The sequence below is a fragment of the Leiobunum rupestre genome, chromosome 2 (genome assembly GCF_980474605.1).
Source record: "Leiobunum rupestre chromosome 2, qqLeiRupe1.1.hap1, whole genome shotgun sequence".
Classification (NCBI taxonomy): domain Eukaryota; kingdom Metazoa; phylum Arthropoda; class Arachnida; order Opiliones; family Sclerosomatidae; genus Leiobunum; species Leiobunum rupestre.
This window is the reverse complement of record NC_143385.1, coordinates 9,623,831-9,646,386: the sequence shown is the minus strand read 5'-3', so window position 1 is coordinate 9,646,386 and position 22,556 is coordinate 9,623,831. Positions and strand designations below refer to the sequence as shown.

The 22,556-nt window shown below is 41.7% G+C and overlaps 1 protein-coding gene across 2 annotated transcripts in view; it reads right to left on the bottom strand.

The window, feature by feature from the left end:
* The window catches only part of Tudor-SN (Staphylococcal nuclease domain-containing protein 1), a 34,933-nt gene extending 14,809 nt beyond the window's left edge, over positions 1 to 20,124 (bottom strand). The window contains exons 1-3 of one of the 2 annotated variants that reach the window (XM_090165385.1): positions 19,976 to 20,124; positions 19,825 to 19,919; positions 14,434 to 14,680 (exon numbers count right to left, since the gene is read on the bottom strand). In XM_090165385.1, coding sequence (XP_090021511.1) covers positions 14,434 to 14,680; positions 19,825 to 19,875 — 298 coding nt within the window. In that variant the 5' untranslated portion in view covers positions 19,876 to 19,919; positions 19,976 to 20,124. The remainder of the gene's footprint in view (positions 1 to 14,433; positions 14,681 to 19,824; positions 19,920 to 19,975) is intronic. The other variant, XM_090165384.1, reaches the window with a different exon arrangement.
* Between the last annotated feature and the right edge of the window lie 2,432 nt (positions 20,125 to 22,556).

Below are 22,556 nucleotides of genomic sequence, written 5' to 3'. Positions count from 1 at the left end.
CACGGCTAGGGAAGTTGACCTCAAAAGGTTTACTAAAGTGGAGTTTAGTAACCATCAGATCAGAGCCCATTGTTAAAATCGGCATCTGATTGGACATATCTCGGAAGAGCTTGGTGTGGCTATGCTCCCAATTATTAGCCTTCCACCAGCCATTTTGGTTAAGCCTATAGGCACCTAAAAGGGCAGCTTCCTCAATAAAAAGGTGCAGAGGAAGCATATTCAGGAGTATTTCCAGAGAAGCGCTTGGGGCTGTTCTCATGGCTCCTGTAATGCCGACACAAGCCAGCCTTTGCAGAGTGCGCAGATCAAACTGCACAGTCCTTAAAGTAACCCTTGGCCACCAGACCACAGCTGCATAAGACAGGATAGGTCTGATGATCATGGTGTACAGCCAGTACACAGTACTGGGGCTTAAGCCCCAGGTCTTGCTAACTGCACTTCTAGTTCTCCAAAATAACATTTTGCCCCTCTTGACTATGTAGTCAAGGTGTGGTTTCCATGTTAGTTTGCTATCCAGGATGACCCCGAGGTACTTCACCTCGGTGCTCTCAACTAGGTCCTTTCCAAATAAGGAAATACCCTCAAACATACCTTTTATCCTTCTACGAGTAAAAGGAACCAAGACAGTTTTATTAGGATTAACCATGAGGTTGACCTCCCTGCACCAGCTCTCAACTGATGCTAGGGCCCTCCTCATTACGTCCTTCACTGTTGCCGGGAATTTCCCAGTAATGATGATAGCAATATCATCGGCGTAACCGAAACAGCGGCATCCTCCCCTGTTCAACCTCCGAACGAGTTCATCCACCACCAGGCACCACAGAAGGGGAGAAAGAACGCCCCCCTGTGGGCAACCACGACTGGTGGAGACCATAAGGGAGTCACCCAGCAAGGAGGATACCACTTTTCGGTCAGTTAACATAGATTTGATCCAAAGGCACAATGTGTCATTGATACCAAACCTTTTCGCAGCCTTAAGTATAACTGCGCTGGAGACCTTATCAAAGGCTCCCTCAATATCAAGAAAAACTGCTAACGCAATTTCCTTGTGCTCAATTGCTTTTTCCAGGCAGCTGCTGATACCATGCAGGGCGGTCTCAGTAGACCTGCCCTTCTGGTAAGCATGCTGCACAGTCGACAGAGGAGAGTTGCAAAGAACCTCCTCCCTAATGTAGTTGTCCACCATTTTCTCCAGAATTTTTAGGAGAAAAGAGGTAAGACTAATTGGCCTAAATGCCTTAGCTTCCAGGTAATCAGATTTACCAGGCTTAGGTATGAAGATCGCTTGAGAAAGCTTCCAGGTGCTAGGTAAATGCCCTAGAGCAATACAAGCCCTGTAGATTCTCAGCAGCATAGGGCATAGAATATCAATGCCCTCCTGTAAGAGGATAGGAAAAATCCCATCCGGTCCCGGGGACTTATAGGGTTTAAATGACTTTACAGCCCATATAAGTCTGGAATGCGTGGCGACCTTATTCGCCACTGCCCAATCTTCCCTTTTGGTTCGATTGATCCTCAAAGGGCGATTGTCAGTGTTAAAATTGCTAGTGAGCTTAGAGTCCGGAAAGTGTACATTTAACATATGTGTCAGAGTGTCCTTACCGGACGTGGAAAAACTACCATCTTTCAACTTAATGGTGTCAAGATGCTTAGTATTATCGTGTGCCAAAATTTTCATTAATTTGGCCGTACTGGGAACATCCGCTATGTTCTCACAGAAGTCTCTCCATGAAGCCTTCTTGGCATCGCGGATAGACTTATGGTAGGTGGTGAGGGTGCGTTTATAGGCATCCCAATCACCCCCCTTCTTTGCCCTATTAAAGAGCCTACGAGTTTTTTTGCGCAGCCTGCCAATCTCGTTGTTCCACCAAGGCACTAGCCTTGGCCGGTTGGCAGGCTTTGCCGGACAGTTGCGGTGATAGGAGTCGATAATGGACTGTTGAACGCGTTCAACAGCCAAATCAAAATCCAACACCATCTTTAGCTTAAGGTTTCGCTATAGGTTTGGTCGTGAGACTTCACCTTTTTGGAAACCTGAGACTGGGAATCGGGGGAGTCATTTTCCCTGGAACGTTTTGAAAGTGATGGCGGGGGGTCGTCCTTACCAGAGACCTCCTCCTGCATCAATCTTTCCCTGCGGCGTCGATTCCGCTTTTGAGTTTTACTGAGGGGTTTCTCCCCCTTGAACCCTTGCTTCACCGACTGGGTCTTGCCAGAGGCAGACCCTTGAAGGCTAGGCCGGGTTCTTGTAGGGGAAAGTCCCCCCTCCAGGTTAGAAACAGGGGGGGTAACATCCGAAGATGAACCCGCCCCTTGCTTTGGGTCGGGTTCTTTCGAACCCTCCCCTTGTTTTGGGTTGGGTCCTTTCGAACCCTCCCCTTGCTTAAGGCCGGGTTCTTTCGAACCCTTGCCCGGTTTTTGGTTTTTTTGTTTGTTTTTTTGTGTTTCCATTTTGGTCCCACGAGAAAAGAGGAAAGTAAAAAGTCACCGCCCTTAATCCTCTGTCCGGGCGGAAGGATAAAATACAACGGGGTGTCGCCTGGTGCCCCGAGGGGATCGTTCACGATACCGTATTTACGCTTCCCCGGTACCACCCAGCCCTCAGCACGATACCTCACACCTTAGCTTAAGGAAGAAGCAGAGCCTTAGTTGGCCAGCATGAAGGGTTTCCCCTCCACCTGTTACTCCCTTCCACCACGAAGAGGTACAAGGTTGCAGTTTATACGGAATTGGAATGTCTTGCAGTGGTTTTAGCCCTCAAGAAGTTCCGAATGTACGTCGAGGGGGCCGACGTGGTGATTGAAACCGATCACCAAGCTTGGAAGTGGTTACGTCACCTTAAGGATCCAGTGGGTAAGCTTGCCCGCTGGGCCTTGGAGTTACAACCTTGTAATTTCGAGGTTCTGTACCAACCTTGGAAATTAAATGTTGTAGCAGATGCTTTAACTAGAGCCCCTCTCGATTCCGAGGAAGGCCAGGGAGAAGCGGCGGTGGTGTCACATTGGCGGTTTCAGAGGATAACTCTTCTGACTCCGTGGAGGGAGAAAACTCTTCCAAGGAGTGGGGGCTGCCTTTTGACAGGAAAGCCATCATAAGTTCGCAAGTTACTGATCTAGGGTTAGCGAGGATTATCGCTGAGTTAGAGCAGGTTAGAAGCTCTGGGAGTCCGAATACGGCATTGGAAGCCGGGACAGTACTAGATCAGTGTATAATGGACAAAGATGGCCGATTGTTTAGGTATTTCGCTCCTTGGGACGAGGAGGATGAGGACGGGCTGGAAAATGCTTGGAAAGTGGTGGTCCCTAAAAAGCTTAGGGTACCAATCATTAAGTATTTTCATTGTAAGACGTTCAAACGTTTTAAAGTCAGAGTTACGTGGTCGGGAATGAAGCGGGACGTTATGAAGTACGTAAGGGGTTGCGAGGTGTGTCAAAAGTGTAAGCCATCTCAGCAGCTAACCCCGGGGCTACTTTCTAGCGTTCCTAGTGAAAGGCCTTTTGAATTAGTAACCGCTGATTGCAAAGGGAAATCAGAACCTACTCTTCATAGTAGATTATTTTACTAAGTAGGCAGCACTCTTTCCGCTTAGAAAAATGACTACGGAGAAAGTATGGGAGAAAATGTATGAAGTTTTTTGTCGGAATGGATTCCCACAGCAAGTGCTCACTGATAATACATCCATATTTTCTAGTAATAAGTTCAAAAGGGCTTGTTTGGATTAGGGTATTCGCCCGAAAACGATATCCCCGTATCATGCTCAAGCAAATCTGATTGAGCGGATGAATCGAACTATTAAGACAAAGATAATTTCTTATGTTGTACGGCATAAGGATTGGGACGCCTGTCTCCCAGAATTAGGCTTCGCTTTGCCCTCAGGCGAAAGTGGCGCGACAGGGTATTCAGCTGCAGCACTTGGGCCGAGATTTGAGTTGATACCAGGAAATACTTCCGGTGATCGAAGCGCTGGCACGTGTACGCAGAGAAACTGAAAATTAGGCTGCATGATGCAATCGACCATGCACGGTTGAATTTACAGGATTCGAATCTTACGCAAAAGCTGCACTACGACAAGCGCCATCGAGCTGTTTTCTACAATGGCGAAGACCTCGTGTTGCGCAAGACTCATCTTTCCGACGCGAGTCGTGGTATCACGGCTTCGCTAGGAGACAAGTATGAGGGGCCGTTTGTAGTGCAGGAAAGGACCACTCCTTTAACGTATCGGCTGGGGGACCCGGACTCCGGTGATTTCATAGGAGAAACGCATGTGTCCCAGCTGAAGTCATTCACCCCACTGTGGAAGGGTGATGACCCTACCCCACCCGAGACCAAGCGGGAGAAGGGGGGCCGGCGGAGAAAGAGTAAACCCTCTCTCATCCGAAGAAACGAAATCGCCGGCAGAGATGGAGATTAGTAGACCCCCCAGCGAACCCGTACAACTTGCGTTCCAGGGGGAACGTCGTTTAGCAGAATTTGGGTGTGGGTCTACTCCATCGTTATGGAAAATTTGAGATACCTCGAATTCGCAACCTGAAGCTGATCGTTGTTGCGCAACTGCGCCTACTTTCTAGCCAACATTGCTCGACGCATCGATCCCGATCCCGCCGTTTGAGGAGGAGGTGGACAGACCGCCCAGTCTCGAGGAGGAAGTCGACGGACCGCCCAGTCTCGAGGAGGAAGTGGACGGACCGTCCAGTCTCGAGGAGGAGGTGGGCAGACCGCCCAGTCTCGAGGAGGAAGTGGACAGACCGTCCAGTTTCGAGGAGGAAGTGGGCAGACCGTCCAGTTTCGAGGAGGAAGTGGGCAGACCGTCCAGTTTCGAGGAGGAAGTGGGCAGACCGCCCAGCCCCAACGCACGCCAGAGCAGACCGCCGCCATTCAAGCCAGTCCTCCGCAGAAAAATGGAGGGGGACGGCAACCACCCCCTCCAGCTAAGCCCAGTGTTCGGTCGGTGGCCACATGGGTAGCCGCGACGGAGGATGGGCTCCTCACTTATTTCAGCGCTGCCCGCTGGCCTCGGGGTCAAATGACTAGTCGGGTGGGAAACCCCATCCCGTCTGTCTTCGGTGGCGTCACCCAGGGCAGTTGTCAGGGTGGCTCTGAGCAGGCTTTCGCACTTGGGCAGGGGAATGACGTAAGAACTCCGGTCGAGCCGATTTCGGCCGCTGAAGTTCTAGCGGGCCCCTCGTGGGTCGTCGACCTGTCAGCTGTGGGTCGTCGAAGCCCTGCTGGGAGCGACGACACCTCGCCCCTCGATAGCGGCGATGAAGATTTCATCAACGCTATGGACGATCTTGGTCTCCCCCGGCGCCTAATTTTTGGGTGGGGGTGTGTAAAGCCCGCATTTGCAACCGCAAATTTATTTATTTATTTATCATATTACAAACAACTAAGCTTTAGAGCTTATAGGCAGCCTTGCAGGAGTTTGAAAAATGATGTATATATATATATACAAAATGTAGAATATATAGAATAATACGGTTTAAACATCAGGGATCGCTCGAAAGTAATCGCGCACACATTGACGGAATGACTGGCGACTCACATTTAAGGGCGTTCTCAGGGAGTGAATTCCATCTGGCAATAGTTCTGTGAAATGCCATTGGCGGATCTTCATTTTCACCCGTGGTTTAATAATTTTGGCACTATGGCCTCTAGTTTTGCGTAGGGTATCAAACGTAAAAAACGTTTTTGGGTCTAGTGCCGAGTGACCTGACCACATTGACCACAATTACACAAGGTCATTAACAGCGTGGCGTAGCGTAGGTGTATCAACATTTAGTTTCTCATTACGAATTTCAGGAGGCAATGTGTTTAGACCTTTGGTAAGTTTCGTGAATCAATTGTGTGCCCGTGTCAGGGAATCTTGATCGCCAGTTAAGGGGGGAGACCATATTTCTGAACCAAAGTTGATTAAAGGAAGTATGAGCAAAGTGTACAGTGTACGGATTAGCTTGGTAGTACGGAAGAAGAAACATCTAATTCTCGTTAATTCAGTGCAACGGGTCGGTCGACGTCCACCAGATGTCGCCCGCTCCGTTGCAGAATCCTTCATAATTGTTTTTTTGACTAAAAAGCCTACGTCATCAAACCTAATTTTTTGTTTTAAAATATAAATACCTATGTGGCAAGCGGCGTGTGACATGTGTTATAGATTACCCTCAGTAAGTGTGTGTGAGAATCAAGTCCTCTTTTTTTACCATGTCGGACAATTATTCACAACTAAACGTGGAAGGACTAGATTATATCGTAAGTTAATTTTTGTCTAAAAGAATAAGACCTAATAAAGATAATTATTTCATTAATCCCATTGTTTCTAAATTACGTTAAGCCTAAGTATTAATAAGGGCCGAACAAAATTAAATGCAACCGTTGGTATCGTATAATTCGATTAATTATTTGTAATTAGAATTGGATACCGGTTACATTTTGGCACCCGAACTGGGGCCCGTAATTATTTTTACTTAGATTGTAATTTAAGAAACGATTATAATGGATTTTAATAATTTTGCTCAAATGTTGGGAGCGGCGTTACAGGCGAGCCGCGGCCCGCCTGAACCGCCGAAAGACCTAACGTTTAGCGGTAAACGTCACGAGAACGCACCCGAATTTCTTATGTCATTAAACGATTTTAAACTATACAAAGGCTTATCGGATGATGCCATATTGCGAATGTTACCCTTGATCTTAAAAGACCGTGCTCTCGCGTGGTATAGGCAATTATCTGGTAATTTACCCGATACAACGTGGTTACAATTCCAGGGAATGTTTCGTGATTATTTCTTCCCAGCTGAACAAGAAGAAAATAGTATTATTGATATGTTACAATCGGTTCAAGGGCCTAATGAAACAATAGATAATTTTTTCGGAAGAATTATTAAAGTAAATCAACAATTGTCACATCCACAATCGGATGTAGCCTTAATGGCAATTTTAAAACGTAATATACGCCCTGAAATTAGACTTCAAATTGTAACAACCACTATTCATAGTTTAGCTTCCTTACAAGTAAAATGTAGCTTAATAGAATCCGCATTAAATGGGGTAAACCCTCAAACTTTCCCAATAAGTATGATTCGAAATCGAGTCAGCATAGACCACATTTTCATAATTCGTATCGTCCGCATAACCAAAAGCCGCGCAACGATCAGCGTAGATTCAATTCGCATAGCGAAAATACGACCCCAAAAAGCTCTTCAGAAGCAGCTCCGAGACATATTAACGTAACTCCGAAATCTGAGATTAAGGGAAACAGTTCAAAGGTCCGATGTTATAATTGTAACGGCATCGGTCATATTTCGACGAAATGTCCATCACCCTCAAACTCAAGAGGGGAGCGCAAAAACGGGTACCGCGCCCCCGACAAAAATCAAACAAATCCGAAAAGATTTTAGGCGCTTTTCAGAAGAAATCGGTTGATTAAGGTCGATTTTTACACGGTTCTCGCATTGCTCGTCTAGATTCAGGGGCGGACGCCTTGTTTATGATTTCGGTCGAGGTACGTGTACCCTCGGAAATCAGGAGATTGTTTTTGAAAAAAATAAAGTGCAAAAGGGGCCGCCACCTTTGGTTATAGAGGATATTAAAAAAGCAGTCAACCAAAGTCATCTGCCATACTCCCGCCGTATGGACTTAAAAGCCCTATTATTACGATTTCCCGAAGTATTTTCTCGAAAAGAACGAAAAACGAGTCTCGTTTATCATGAGATACACACCGACGACGCGCCTCCAGTTTCTAGTCGACCATACAGGGTTAGTGAAGAAATAAGACGTGAAATTGAAAGACAAATTCAACAAATGTTGAAAGACCACGTCATAAAACCCTCGACTAGTCCCTGGGCGTCTCCCGTCGTATTAGTATATCAGAACAGCGGTAAAATTCGATTTTGTGTCGATTACCGCAAATTGAATAAAATAACGAGAAAAGACCCGTATCCACTTCCGAGAATCGAAGAAATGCTTAGTCGAATGAAAAAAGCTAAATTTATAACAGCATTAGATTTACGATCAGGTTATTGGCAAATCGAAATGCATCCAGATAGCGCACCTAAAACGGCTTTTATCACGGAGTGCGGTAAATACCAATTCAACGTAATGGCGTTCGGGCTCACAAACGCGCCATCGTCATTCCAGCGGTTGGTGGACGAACTATTCCGTGATGGCGCTCAGTTTGATATATGTGTCTATCTGGATGACATCCTCGTAGTGTCCGATGACTGGGATCAACATCTAATTAATTTAGAATATGTATTAGCACAATTAAGAAATGCCGGTTTAACTTTAAAAATTGAAAAATGCGATTTTGCAAGAACCGAAGCTAAAATACTGGGACATATAGTTAACGAGACGGGAATCCACATAGACAAATCTAGATTCGAAGCCATCGAAAAATTTCCCGCACCTCGTAACGTAAAGCAAGTCCAGCGTTTTCTCGGTCTTACAGGCTGGCATTCACGTTTTATTCCAAACTACTCGATTTTGGCTGAACCATTGAATAGGCTTATGCGTAAAAATATTACTTTCCAATGGGGACCCGAACAGCAACGTTCGTTTGAATCGTTAAAAGACGCGATATATCGCGCTGGCCCACTTTCGACTTATAGGTCAGGGAGCCCGTGCATATTGACTACGGACGCTTCTGACCTGGGAGTGGCCTCAATGCTAAGTCAGATTCAAGACGGCGTTGAGGTCCCGTTGGCATACGCAAGCAGGCTTTTAAGCGCTGCCGAATCACGTTACACAACAATGGAAAAGGAATGTTTAGCCATTCATTGGGTGTCAAAAAATTCCGAAGTTTTTTGGAGAGTTTACCGTTTACTGTGGTGACGGATTACAAGTCACTACAATGGTTATACAACGTGAAGGACCCAAATGCGCGCCTAGTAAGATGGGCTATGTTTTTGCAGTCCTTTCAATTCAAAATAGTTTATAAAAAGGGAGTTGAAAACGTAGTAGCGGACGCGCTTTCTCGCGCGCCTCTCGGTCTGGCAGCAATGGAGCTTAGAAATGTCAATCTCAACAATCAGGGGGACAATGTGATATTGCCTCCCCCTCCCCACGCTATGTTCAATGTGTTTGACTTATCCGACGTAAAAACCGCTCAATTTGAGGACGCGGAAACTAAGGAAATTATGGATAAGTTAGCAGAGGGAAATGATAAATTGGGAAGACTTTTCGAAGTGGTAAATGGCGTGCTATACCGTAGGCCCTGGGGAACGTTACCCCGAAAAATTTATCTACCGCTACGTTTTCGAAAATAAACTCTCCGGTTGTTACATGACCACCCAACGTCCGCGCATAGAGGGCGCGATAAGACTCTGGCCAAGGTACGCTTTAGGTATTTCTGGCCCAACCTGAGACAGGACGTGCAGCATTATGTACGTGGCTGTCTTGTTTGTCAACAATATAGAAGTAGGAATCGAAAAACTCCAGGCTTAATGATGTCCACTGAAACAACGGGTCCCTGTGACATGGTCGGGGTCGATATTTTAGGGCCCTTACCGATGACTGTCCGACGTAACAGGTTCCTCATTGTTTTCGTTGACTATTTTACGAAATTCGGTGAGTTGGTTCCAGTGAAACGTATCACAGCGGAAATATGCTGCGATGCGTTCACAAAGCTTATATTGCGTTGGGGTTGTCCAAGACGTATCTTTAGCGACCAGGGCCGACAGTTTGTATCCACTCTATGGGACGGTACTTGTAAACTTTTGAAGGTCAAAAAGAAAACTACTAGCGGGTATCATCCCCAGAGCAATATAGTAGAGCCGTTGAATCGCGTAATTGGCGAAATGATTTCCATGTATGTCGGAAATGAACATCGACGGTGGGATCAGTCCTTAGAATTCTTGCAATTCGCCATCAATTCTGCGCCGCAGGACACGACAGGCCGTTCTCCATTCTATCTGAATATGGGCCGTGAACCGCGCTTGCCCTGGAATTCCCTGGACAACGATGACGATCCCAAAGAAATCATTCACCACGAACGCTCTTTTAAGCAACTTCATGATGACATCGAAAGAACCAAGCTGTACATGAGAAGAGCACAGGAACACCAAAAGAAGTACTACGATCAACGACGTGAGGACATGGAGCTTCCAGTGGGTACCCTAGTGTGGCTGGAGACACACGACCTTTCCCAGGGCACGACATATCATGCCGCGAAATTAAGTCCGAAATGGGAAGGGCCATATCGTGTCATCCGACAAGTCACCCCACTCGTGTACGAGTTGGAAGACGCCTTGACCAACGTCAGCTGAGGTTTAAAGCACATCAGTCAATTGAAACTATATTGGACAAATTTCGATGTAATAATTCCTGATGAGGCAGACTTCGCCGTTGCAGATCCACAACCTTCTGGTTCCGCTCAATCCACTCATGAACCCAGAATACAAGAGGACACATTCGAGGTTGAAGAGCCGACGACTGAACAGGATTACACCTGGGAACCGCCTTCAACGCTTGAGGTCCCAACGTTTCCTGAGGAATCGGACATCAGCGATGTTGCGGCACGATCTTCAGTTTCTTCGGACAGTGATTCTGACTCAGAGTCAGAGTCATCCTTGCCCGGAGACCCTGATGACCTATCACCAGAGGTCGACACTCCGCAGGGCGATGAATGATGGTTAAAACCCCTGACTCTGGGTTGGATTCGGGAACTGTGTTACCGAAAAACGGTGACTAAAAAAGGGCCTGTATTGGATATCTATTATTATCCGCCCTTACACCCGAGCTGCCGCCTGCGATCACTAGCAGACGTCGAGCGCTATTTAAAAAATAATAAAATATTGCACTTGTCTGATTTTTCCTTCACCCGGGAGGCCGTATCAAACCCCTCCTTGGGAGAGAATACGTCAGGCCGGAAACAAACCATTATAAATATTAATTATTCCTTGCTTTTATAGGGGCTATCCGCCACTCACGAAATATTGGCCTACTGTCCAGAAGGAGCGGAGGAAATTTCAGTCATCATACCGGCATTACTGGACTTAAGTTTCCCAGTTACTATTATGACGAATACATTGGCAGCCGATTTGGGATTCACCCAATATGACAAGGTAGCAGACGACGACCTAGAAGACTTCAAAAAACGAGCCAAACATTTTCCTCCTGGGAAAACTTCCGCAATTGGATATTGAATTTTTGTTTCGAAAAATAACCCTTCACAACGTACTAATCATACAAGATTGACGTTCGCTAGGACCTTGGGCCTTAAGGGCTGCCCAATTACAATACTGCCCATGTCCATATTGTCTGGACCGCAATGGTGGATTACGCCATTACCCAACATTGGCCACTATACTCCCTAATGATCCCCTCCAGATAAAATGGATATCAACTCACGGAGGAATTACACATATTAAATCGACAGATTTAAACACCTTATCAGAAGAGGATATGGAGGAAGTAATGGACGTTGGCCAACTCACTCCGCCGGAGTCATCCCCTCAAATAGCGTTACATCTAAACGCCCACGATTTGGACGATATCTTTGATGATAACTTTTTAAACAACTCGCCTCTTATACCAGACGAACCTCCAGTCTCCAAATCACCACAAGCAAAGTGTCGAAAAACTGTTGCCGAGCAACTCTGCGATTCCTTCATTGCCACGACCACTGCTCCGTTAACTCCCATCGCACAACCACCTTTTCCAACGCATCAGTCAACTTTTGTCAACACCACCGACACTAAGGTTACAACTCATCAATGCGGTGCGTGTAACTGCCACATGCTCACTCACAAGAAACACCAGAACTACGCAACAGCTAGCAACCATACATCAAAGGCTATGATCGATGTCAGTGCTATGACCTGTTATAGATGTCGCCAAAAGGGCCACCGAGTACGCAATTGCCCACAACCCCCGAAGGCTAAGAAACGTCCGAACTAAGCTTAACACCATAGACGTCGAACAACCTAGTAGCATTGGTTAACAAACTTTTTATTTACATCAGTACCTTACAGGGGGAGTATGCAACGGGTCGGTCGACGTCCACCAGATGTCGCCCGCTCCGTTGCAGAATCCTTCATAATATTTTTTTTTGACTAAAAAGCCTACGTCATCAAACCTAATTTTTTGTTTTAAAATATAAATACCTATGCGGCAAGCGGCGTGTGACATTATGTTATAGATTACCCTCAGTAAGTGTGCATGAGAATCAAGTCCTCTTTTTTTACCATGTCGGACAATTATTCACAACTAAACGTGGAAGGAATAGATTATATCGTAAGTTAATTTTTGTCTAAAAGAATAAGACCTAATAAAGATAATTATTTCATTAATCCCATTGTTTCTAAATTACGTTAAGCCCAAGTATTAATAAGGGCCAAACAAAATTAAATGCAACCGTTGGTATCGTATAATTCGATTAATTATTTGTAATTAGAATTGGATACCCGTTACACCAGTTATGGAATTTATTCTCTTCACGACTCTTGTTGTCTGATTACTAAAGTTTAGTGAAGAGTCTATCCATATTCCAAGATCACGAATTGGGTTGTCTGGGGCCGAAAGTAATGATCCATCTATTGTATAATTGGTACGTGGGTTATTACGACCAAGATGAAGAACTCCACTTTTATTGATGTTAAATTGCATATAATGGTCAGTAGCCCAGGAGGCCACAGCATCTAAATCGTTTTGTAAACATACTTTATAAAAAATCTGTGGCGACTGGGTTGGCAAGTTTAGAGTCATCAGCAAACAGGTAGATGCGACTGTGCTGAACAGTCTGTGGCATAGTTTATGAAAATTGAAAATAGGATTGGCCCAAGCACGCAACCTTGAGGAACACCAGCAGTAGGACTGAGCGGGGCTGATATATGGCCTTGAAGTATAACTGAATGTTTGAGATTGGATATGGAAATCGGTAAGCCAGGCAAGCGCAGTGCCCGTCACACCAGCCTCGTGCAAGGCGTCGATGAGTCCACGGTGAGGGATAGTGTCGAAAGCCTTACTAAGATCAAGGTAGATGACGTCCACGGGTTTGCCGTCATCCAGCAATGTAGGCTTGTCCCTAGCCGCTTTTCCCTTCACATTGGAGAAACCTCTCGTTGTTTTAGGCGAACGCTGGTAGGGAGGGCCAAGACGACTCATCCTCACTCGCGTCGTCTCTCTTGGAATTCTCCGAAAGGGGGGCGACCTCTGACCCAAAAGGTTAAGAGCGGGTTGAAGTCGCCAGTGACGCTTTTTTGCACCTCAGAAGGTCCATCAAGATTTCTAGGCGGGCTTTTTCCTCTAGCCAATCGGTTTAGAGGACGGTGGCGTCATCCGAGGGGACCCCTATAAATAGGGGTGCCGCGTCACGAAAGGACATCTTTTTTTCTGGAGCCAACAAGGAAAGATCACGCTATTTTCTCCCTCTCTTGAAGGGGCTTTAGTTCATTTTATTTTTCATTTTTCCTTTTTCAACATGCCTAACTGGTAAATATATATCTTGTATTTAAATAAAGAGTGTTTACATTTTATATTGGTATCTCGTACATGGGTTAACTATAAGCCGGCAATTCTGGGTTTCACAGCGTGAAACAAAATGGCTGCTCCATTCGAAGACGCGTTAAATTTTAAGACGACAAAAGACGCTCTCAACATGTTCCTGTAAATATTTACTATTAAATCTATTGATTTATTGGTTTTTAACGATTAAGGTTATTTTTTCAACAACATCTTTAACTACAGTTTCCTAAAATCGCCTAAGGCCTGGGCAATAACACAAAAAATTTGGCTGCGTTCATCTCATTTGTAAACAAACGATTTCTAAACTATTCTGCATTATCAAAATACAGGTATTTGTCCATATTCTGCTAATTTTTGCCTTTTTTTATGTAATAATAAATGAAACGGCATGTCAATTATCTTCCACTAGGCCAAAGTTACACTTCTAAGTTACTTTTATCAGCATATAATTTAAAGGCTTGAAACACCTATTTATTTTCCTACATCTGTCACGTCCTATTCATTTAAACATTCGTTAGTTAATAACGCAATCGCAAGACATGCATGGCTAAAAACTATAGGAGTATATAACGAAGTAAGTTCAAAATTGTTAAGCAAAAACCTGCTTTGGAAAATCAGCTGATAACCGCTTTGACTACCTGGCTTTGGTAGATATTCCCCCTCAAACTTAAATCATAATGATTCTGCTTGGTGGCCCTACTGAAGCTTTTGGTTGCGAATAGGATTTAATTTGGTTAAATATTCAATTAACATTAGTTGAAAATTGTATTATTTTGGAATTCTAATACTATTTTAATACAACTGTTGAAAAACTTAGATCTGTATCTTAAAATAAATATTAGTTGCTTTATATAACATGCTTTTAAACAAAAAGGTTTATAACTTATAAGTCATGATAAGAAAAAAGTGAAATTTTATAAAACTATAATATGAACTGTCACAACATAATAAACAATTGGCAAAAATTAAAATTATTACCTCTTCCAAGGAAAAGAATGCCACAATCTCTTTTAGTGGCTGGAATTTGGTACTCTACCGCCAAGAAAACTTCTTTACCAATAACCCTTTCTCTCAAGAATTCCCTAGCTTCCCAAGCATAAGGCTCATCATTGCCATCTTTTTTCGCAATTTTAGGAGCAATGAGATACGCTAAGTTAACTGTGAACTCAGCTGGCCTAGCTCCCCTGGGAATATCACGAATGACAAGGGAATCACCTGAAAGAACCTGAAAACGAAACAATATTCTTATAACGTCGTGCAATGTAATAGCTCATTTGTATTGTGAGAGCGTATTAGCCAAGCCGCCAAACATGGTAAGCTAATGTATAATAGTTATGGTAGTCAGTGGCCTACACTACACCAAAGATAATGTAGACCTCGTACCCTAGAATAGAAATCACTGCCTTACGCATAGTCAATAGAGTTTACCCACTTCCAGCCGGAACTCAGAAAAAATTAGCTTCATAGTTACCATAGTAACCAACTATAGATAGTGCCCTACAGCAACCGATGGAGGTTGATTTTTCAGAGGTAACATGACAGAAGCGGGTTACAAAACTGTCAATTGGAAAGATCTCTGAATTTGAATCTAGGGTACAGAAAGCTATATTATCTACATGTACTTAACAATATTCAGCCTCAAAAGCTTAAGTATATTTGTTCCAGCTCCTTTTACCTTATTTCACAATTTTGCTTTGAAGTGTTGAAAAGTTTGTCAAATAAAATTATTGGATTTAAACAGTACTTTTTTTATCTCAATGTTTCCAAATTGCAATTAAAAAATCCTACCTATTTTATTCTTCTTTAACATTACAATAACTTTATCAGAAACATTTTCTGGGTTTAGCCCAAAATTAACTTAATTTGGCTGGGGTATAGTGAATATAGCACAAATCTGTAGGTCAGAACTCACCAACCACAATATTATACAAAAACCAGTTCTGCAAAGTGAAAAAACTGTGAAGGCTAAGAAGGGACAGATATTAAATATTCTTAGAATTTGTCTAGACTTTCTTCACACTCTTATGGGTGGATATAAATTGATTTTTTTAAATTGTATTAAATAAAGATTTGTTGAGGTTAACAGTAATAGTAAATGCAGAGTTGATAGCTCATGTGACGAAGCGCTTGCCATATATTCAAAATCACTAGCTGGCTTTGGCCTATGATGGTGGTTTGGTTAATAGCATAGCTAATTATCAGTGGTGGCATGGTAGAAAATTAAAAATTCGAAGGCAGCCTACAGAGCTTCCAAATATATATTTTTTTTGGTTACGCCAAAAACGCTGATGGTTTCGGATTTGCTTGTTATTTCTAAACTTTTATGACATATTTGCTAGTTATTTTCCGACAATAGAGCAGTGTTTACCAAATAGTCCAATTCATTATTTAATTAAATCACTTTCTTATTTTTTATAATTATATGAATATATTACTATATTACGTATAATGTCATTATTACTTCCGGGTTTTAGAAAATAATTTTAGACCAAAATGTGATTTATGAAATTTTTGGAACAACAATTTGGGAATGTACAAATACATGTTTTGAACCCACAACTGAAATTTAGGAAGGTACAATGTACCCCTCTATTCCGCCGCCACTGCTAATTACTGTTATAATTATTATTATATAACAGACCAATTAATTTATAAAATGTATAATGTCTATGAGACTTTCTATAAAGTAACGTACATCACCTGTCAGTACTGTCTCTAACTTTAACATTTCAACTAATGTCATGACGAATTTTGGATTTTCTAATGCATATACAAACCACGCATTCAATGATTAGCTTAATAAACCTGTCTTGTAACTTTTTATATTTCTAATTTCCAGTTTATACCCAACAAAAGCCCTTGTTGGCTAAATACCTAAGCTTGCACTTATCATTTCCTAATGTTGTGACAAAAATTACATTTACGCACACTTGGTGGCGCTAATGCTTTACAAACATAGGAAATCATCTGCAAAATAACTTTGCCATTAAATTTTAGAGAGCTGTGGGCTTGCGTGGCACGAAGGGCTTGCCACCACCCTCCTACGCATTGTAACCCGGCCACCTGTTTAAAGGCATTATAAGTCGCTAGATGACTTGGGCCTAAGGTGGTGCCTTGGGTATTAGCCTAGCTGATTATTTATTTATTTTATGTCTATATACTTTTCTCATTTAATTTAATTGTAACTGGACTCTTATGTAAAGAAGTTGTAAACTTATAAGATTATCCAATAAAAATCTATTATTATTATTATTATCATCATACCACCGTTTATTCAACAGGGACCAAAAAAAAACACACAAAACGGTGGCCATTTTTAGACATGTTCCCTTAAGCAGAAAGAAGTACGCCTTTTGAGCCCCATTAAGTTGGCCCCCCCCCCTCTCTACAATTTTAAAAACATTCATTTGCGATCGAATGCGACCTCGATGCGACCATCTGCGAAACTAAAAAAAAAAAGATGCGACATAATTGTTAAGTTGGAATAATTAAAACAAAATGGGGGGCTAACTTGATGACAACCCCCCCACTTTCAACTATCAACCCTGAAACTTCATTTGCGATCGAATGCGACCTCAATGCGACCATATGCGACACCCTTACTTTCGAATGCGACATCTTAGTTAACGAAATAGAATAGTCGCTATCGTAAGTGGGGGGGCTAACTAAACGCGAGCCCCCCTATATCAGTTGAGGTCTTCAAACACCCTTATTCGAATGCGACCTCAATGCGAAGCAATGCGACATGCTTAATTTTGAAAGCGACAATTTAAATTTTGAGATAATCGATATTAGTTGTGGGGACCTAACTTAATGGCATTCATTTAAAATGAGGTCGCATTCATTTGCAATCATTTAAAATGAGGTCACATTCATTTGCAATCATTTAAAATGAGGTCACATTCATTTGCAATCATTTAAAATGAGGTCGCATTCATTTGCAATCATTTAAAATGAGGTCGCATTCATTTGCAATCATTTAAAATGACGTCGCATTCATTTGCAATCATTTAACATGGCGGCGCATTCATTTGCTTTAAGTTAGCCCCCCCACTTATGATAGCGATTATCTTGTTAAATAAGATGTCGCATTCGAAAGTAAGAGTCGCATAACGTCGCAATCGAATAAAGGTGTTTGAGGCCTCAGCTGTTATAGGGGGGGCTCGCGTTAAGTTAGCCCCCCCCCACTTACGATAGCGATTACCTTGTTAAATAAGATGTCGCATTTGAAAGTAAGGGTGTCGCATAACGTCGCATTCTATTGGTTCTGTTTCCGGGTTGATAGTTGAAAGTGGGGGGGCTGTCATTAAGTTGGCCCCCCCTTTTGTTTTAATGTCGCATCTTTTTTTAGTTTCGCATATGGTCGCATCGAGGTCGCATTCGATCACAAATGAAAGTTTTTAAAATTGTAGAGAGGGGGGGGGCCAACTTAATGGAGCCCACTTTTTGGTTTATTAAGTCCAATAGCAACTAAGGTTACATGAATCAATTCTGTTCGCATTTCGCTTTTTAAATTTGTGACTCCTTTGAGCATGAACAGATATAATTACATTTTATTGAAGGGGAACCATGTGAACATTACAATTTATATAATTCTTCCATCAGTTTTCCACACATTTGGTTTGTTGATAGAATAATTTCTATTCTCAAAGTTGGTCACAGCAATTTCTTTTTGTTAATCATTAAGTTAATGTTTTAGTAAACCTTATACTTGTCAAACGAAAAAAAAACCACTTTTGACAATTTTTAATTACGTTTTTTAAAAGAATGGTGTAAGATAAATAAATGGGGTTGGCTTTATTTTGTAAATACGTAACAACTTCAAATCTGTCCAGAACAAATTTCTAATTTACTTTTTTCTAATAATTTGTAACGTTATCCATTGTTCTTGATACCATATGTAATTAAGTCATTACATTACAGATTTAAACACTTCTAAACACATTTTTTGGTAGAGATATGAAATCAAAAAATGTTTAGAAGCCTGAAGGTTCTTACTCTTGCCTATTCTTAAGAGACCCAGCCCAATTCTAGTCAATGCTGAGAGATTGCTTAGCCCAGTGAAGAAGATGTTACAAAACATTTTAAGCACCAGGGTCAAGAGAAGCTAGGGTTGACTAGCCCCACAGGCCCTGAATAACCTATAGATTGTTTAGAAGGCAATGCAAGTGCCCAGACAGAGTGGCAGGAAAAATGTTGCGTGGAGCGAATTAATTTATAGACCTCTTTCCCCATTTATTCCATGAGGTTAAGCCCCATGAAAAGCACCAGGGCCAAGAGAAGCTAGGGTTGACTAGCCCCACAGGCCCTGAATAACCTATAGATTGTTTAGAAGGCAATGCAAGTGCCCAGACAGAGTGGCAGGAAAAATGTTGCGTGGAGCGAATTAATTTATAGACCTCTTTCCCCATTTATTCCATGAGGTTAAGCCCCATGAAACTTCGTTTTATATTTTTTGGGCTGCAACCATAGGATATTTTTTAATAAATATTCAACATTTTGCAGACCCCCTCAAAAGTAAGGTTACTCTATCAAAGAAATTTTTTAAGATAAAATTATTTTAGTTTCTTTCCGCTAGTCATCCTAGGGCTGAAAATGGTTCATCCCTAAATAGGGCTAGAACATAACGGAGAAGGGTTCTAACACTGTCATAAGGAATGGTTTATTCCCTCAAAATAGTATAGCATTTTACACAGGAAAGCATATTCATAATAAAAATTAGTAAAAGAAGTTACAAATTGGCTCGTAAATAACTTTTTTCGTGATAAATTATGGCTGTAGGCATAAGCATTGGTATTAAATAATTATCACATAATTTGCAGTGCTATGTGCTAATTATTATTACAATTAGAGGGTTAAAATACTTAGTTGAACTGATATAATTTTCAACCAAGTATTACAACGAATCACTGATAATGCTCCAATTGCAAAAGCACTAATAAGAAAAACTAATCTACAAAGCTTATAAGCCGGTTTTAATCAAATTCTTTATTTACTTCAATTCAAATTAAATTTAAGATTTAAAAAAAATGGAACACATCAAGCCTATGAGGATTTCCTAACTGAATAGAAAGTTCACAACTCTAAGCGAATTGTATGACATATCTTTATAATTAAAAATGAAATTGAACAATAATTACATGTTTCAATTAAAAATACTATTATGCAGCTAGTGTACTAATTACACTTACAAGTGCATAGCCAATCTGTATGGCCTCATAAGCAACATATGTCTACTGCTAATGGATATATTAACTACCGAAATTAAACCATCAGTTCTTGAAATAGCAGATTTTTTTGTACTTTATGGAAATATTAAATTTATAATAAAATAAAACATTAAAATAGGCCTTTATGTGTCCACGTTACCTGTTTTACGATCCCTTTGACGGGTTTAAGTGGTGGTTGTGGCTGAGCCATGCTTCAATCAATCAGTCTTCAAAATATATATCACTTTAAAAAAACTTAATTAAATGTTAATATAATATCTCAAATAAACTATAGAAACAAAAACTTTTACCTCAGTGAAATAAATATCTTCGCTAACAAGTTTCGAATTCAAATACTACACGCTTAGACCTCACCACGTAGCCTAGGCCACACCGTCAGTCACTTTCCGGGTCTAGTATGATCCACGCATTACCGGCCGAGGCCCACATTCAAGTCTTTGACCTCACGTAATCTTATCAACCAAGGACTAATAATAATAGGACCGTATATTGTCTATGCGATTGAAATCTGGCAGCATTGATGTATTATGCACGCATAATCCCATAACCAAAAGAAAATATATAAGTGATAAATTATTTTTTACTAACCTTGAGGGATTAAGTTATTCTTAAATATAATATAGACCAAATAATACATTATTTATTTTATTATTCTTTGGGCGTGTGCTTTAGATATATTAGTAGATTGTGGCTCGCGCATTCAAATACTTTAGCCATACGACAGAAAGTAACTAAATCATGTGACCACCGATCTTTTTAGAAATCACCTCAAAAACAATTTGTGATATGACAGATGATATTAATTTTATAAAGAAATCTGAAGATTTGAAATAGGCGCTTAAATAATCATCCTCCCAGGAAATCGCTAAGAAGTAATATTTCCTAGAGCCAGGACCCGCATAGTATTGTTTATATAATGCTTGTGGAAATAATGGAAACTTTTCACCTGCCAAGCCTTGATATGTCAAAAAAGTTACCTGGTTAAAACTAGGAATATAATACTGCGTACCTGGAACAGAAATTTGTATTCCCCCACCACTGACTCCCCGTTTTAGCTTCGGCAACTCGGGAACTATATAATTTCGGACATACGACGTTAGCGCCATCCTAAAAATAGACGGAATATTTTGTCCCTACAAGTTTAGTCTGCATTCAAGCTAAGCATAGAAACTACATGAGCTAAGTTATAACGGTTTTTCTTTTTGAAACACGGATATTCCACGAAGCTTTATTTCACAGATGTTTATTTAATTTGAATCCAAACTAAATACATCTTTAAGTTTAAAAAGGGGAAATATTGTAGTTTTGACAATTGTCGCTGTGATTCCCGATGTCATAAGAATATTATATTCTACCTAGTCCCTAAACCTCGCAAGAATGGGAAAAATTTGTATGTAAAAAAAAATGGATTGAAGCTATAAACCGCGAGACCATTAACGTTGAAACTTTTAAAAAAAACATCATAATGTTTGCAATTTACATTTTGTAGATGGTAAGGGACCGACTAGCGAAAACCCTTTTCCTTTAAGATTGTCTAGTATAAAAGAGCGTGAGCACCTTGGACTTTTTAATAAATTCTTGCCTGCATGCATTCCAAACTATAAAAAAAATCTAAATTTATGTTCCTAACCAAGTCCCAAGAAACACTCCTGTAAAAGACCACCCTAACAGACGAAATTTTGAACGCGGTGTCCACTAGAGGTCTATAGTATCTTATATCCGAATCCCCCACATTTCCAGGCTTATGACCCCCATATTTCCTCTCCAGGGTTCCATCCTCCTAGGTTAAAAAGAAACGACATGGGTAACGCTTGAAGCTGCCGTAAAGGTGAAAAATTTCCATTATTTTAACAAGCACTATATAAACAGTGCCTTGCAGGTCCTATTATTAAATCTTGGCGATATCTTGGGAGGATGATTTATTCAAAGACTATGAAACCTTTCATAGTCTTTGATTTATCGAAGCGTCTATTCAATATCGCTCGAGCGCATGAGACCGCCATTTAATTTTGGGAGAGATTGTTTTAGTTAGACGCAGTGGAGATGGCGTTATTGTCGTACGCCAGCCAAAGAAAACACCGGCTAGAGGTACAGTTCTAATCTGCCCTCACCGAAATATTATAAAAATCGTTCTAGTTATTTCACCGATTTCTATGCACTCGCCTTTATGCCCAATTCAAACTTAGGGGGCCTTCAAGGAGGATAGGAAGGGAGGCGAAGTAGGAAGGATGAACGCGCCAGTATCCTTGTAAGAAGTTTAGCGCGCGCTCGGCGGGAAAATTTCGGAAAAATGGCGGCAAGATTGCGGCCGCTACGCTACGTGTTGCCGCCATTTTTCCGAAATTTTCCCGCTGAGCGCGCGCTAAACTTCTTACAAGGATACTGGCGCGTTCATCCTTCCTACTTCGCTTCCCTTCCTATCCTCCTTGAAGGCCCCCTAAGTTTGAATTGGGCATAAAGGCGAGTGCATAGAAATCGGTGAAATAACTAGAACGATTTTTATAATATTTCGGTGAGGGCAGATTAGAACTGTACCTCTAGCCGGTGTTTATTATCGGGTGTCCCCACCCCTGTCCCCACGTATCCCCCCGTTGGCGTGGCCGTTACACATATCTCACCCTGATTAATCAGTTATTGTGTGTGTGCTGGTGTCTAAGGCCTCGGGTCGACACCGATGTTTGTGTATCTCAAAAAAAAGTCTTGGTGGTCGTCTGTTGCGTCGTCTTACTGTTGTCAGTTGTAAAAAAGACTAGCTGTCAAAACTGTGACAAAATTTGTCAAAAAAATTTAGGAACTCTAACCTGACAGGATGATGAACTAAATAAACCACCATGCTCTCTTTTTCATTGTAAAGTAATTCACAATATTAAT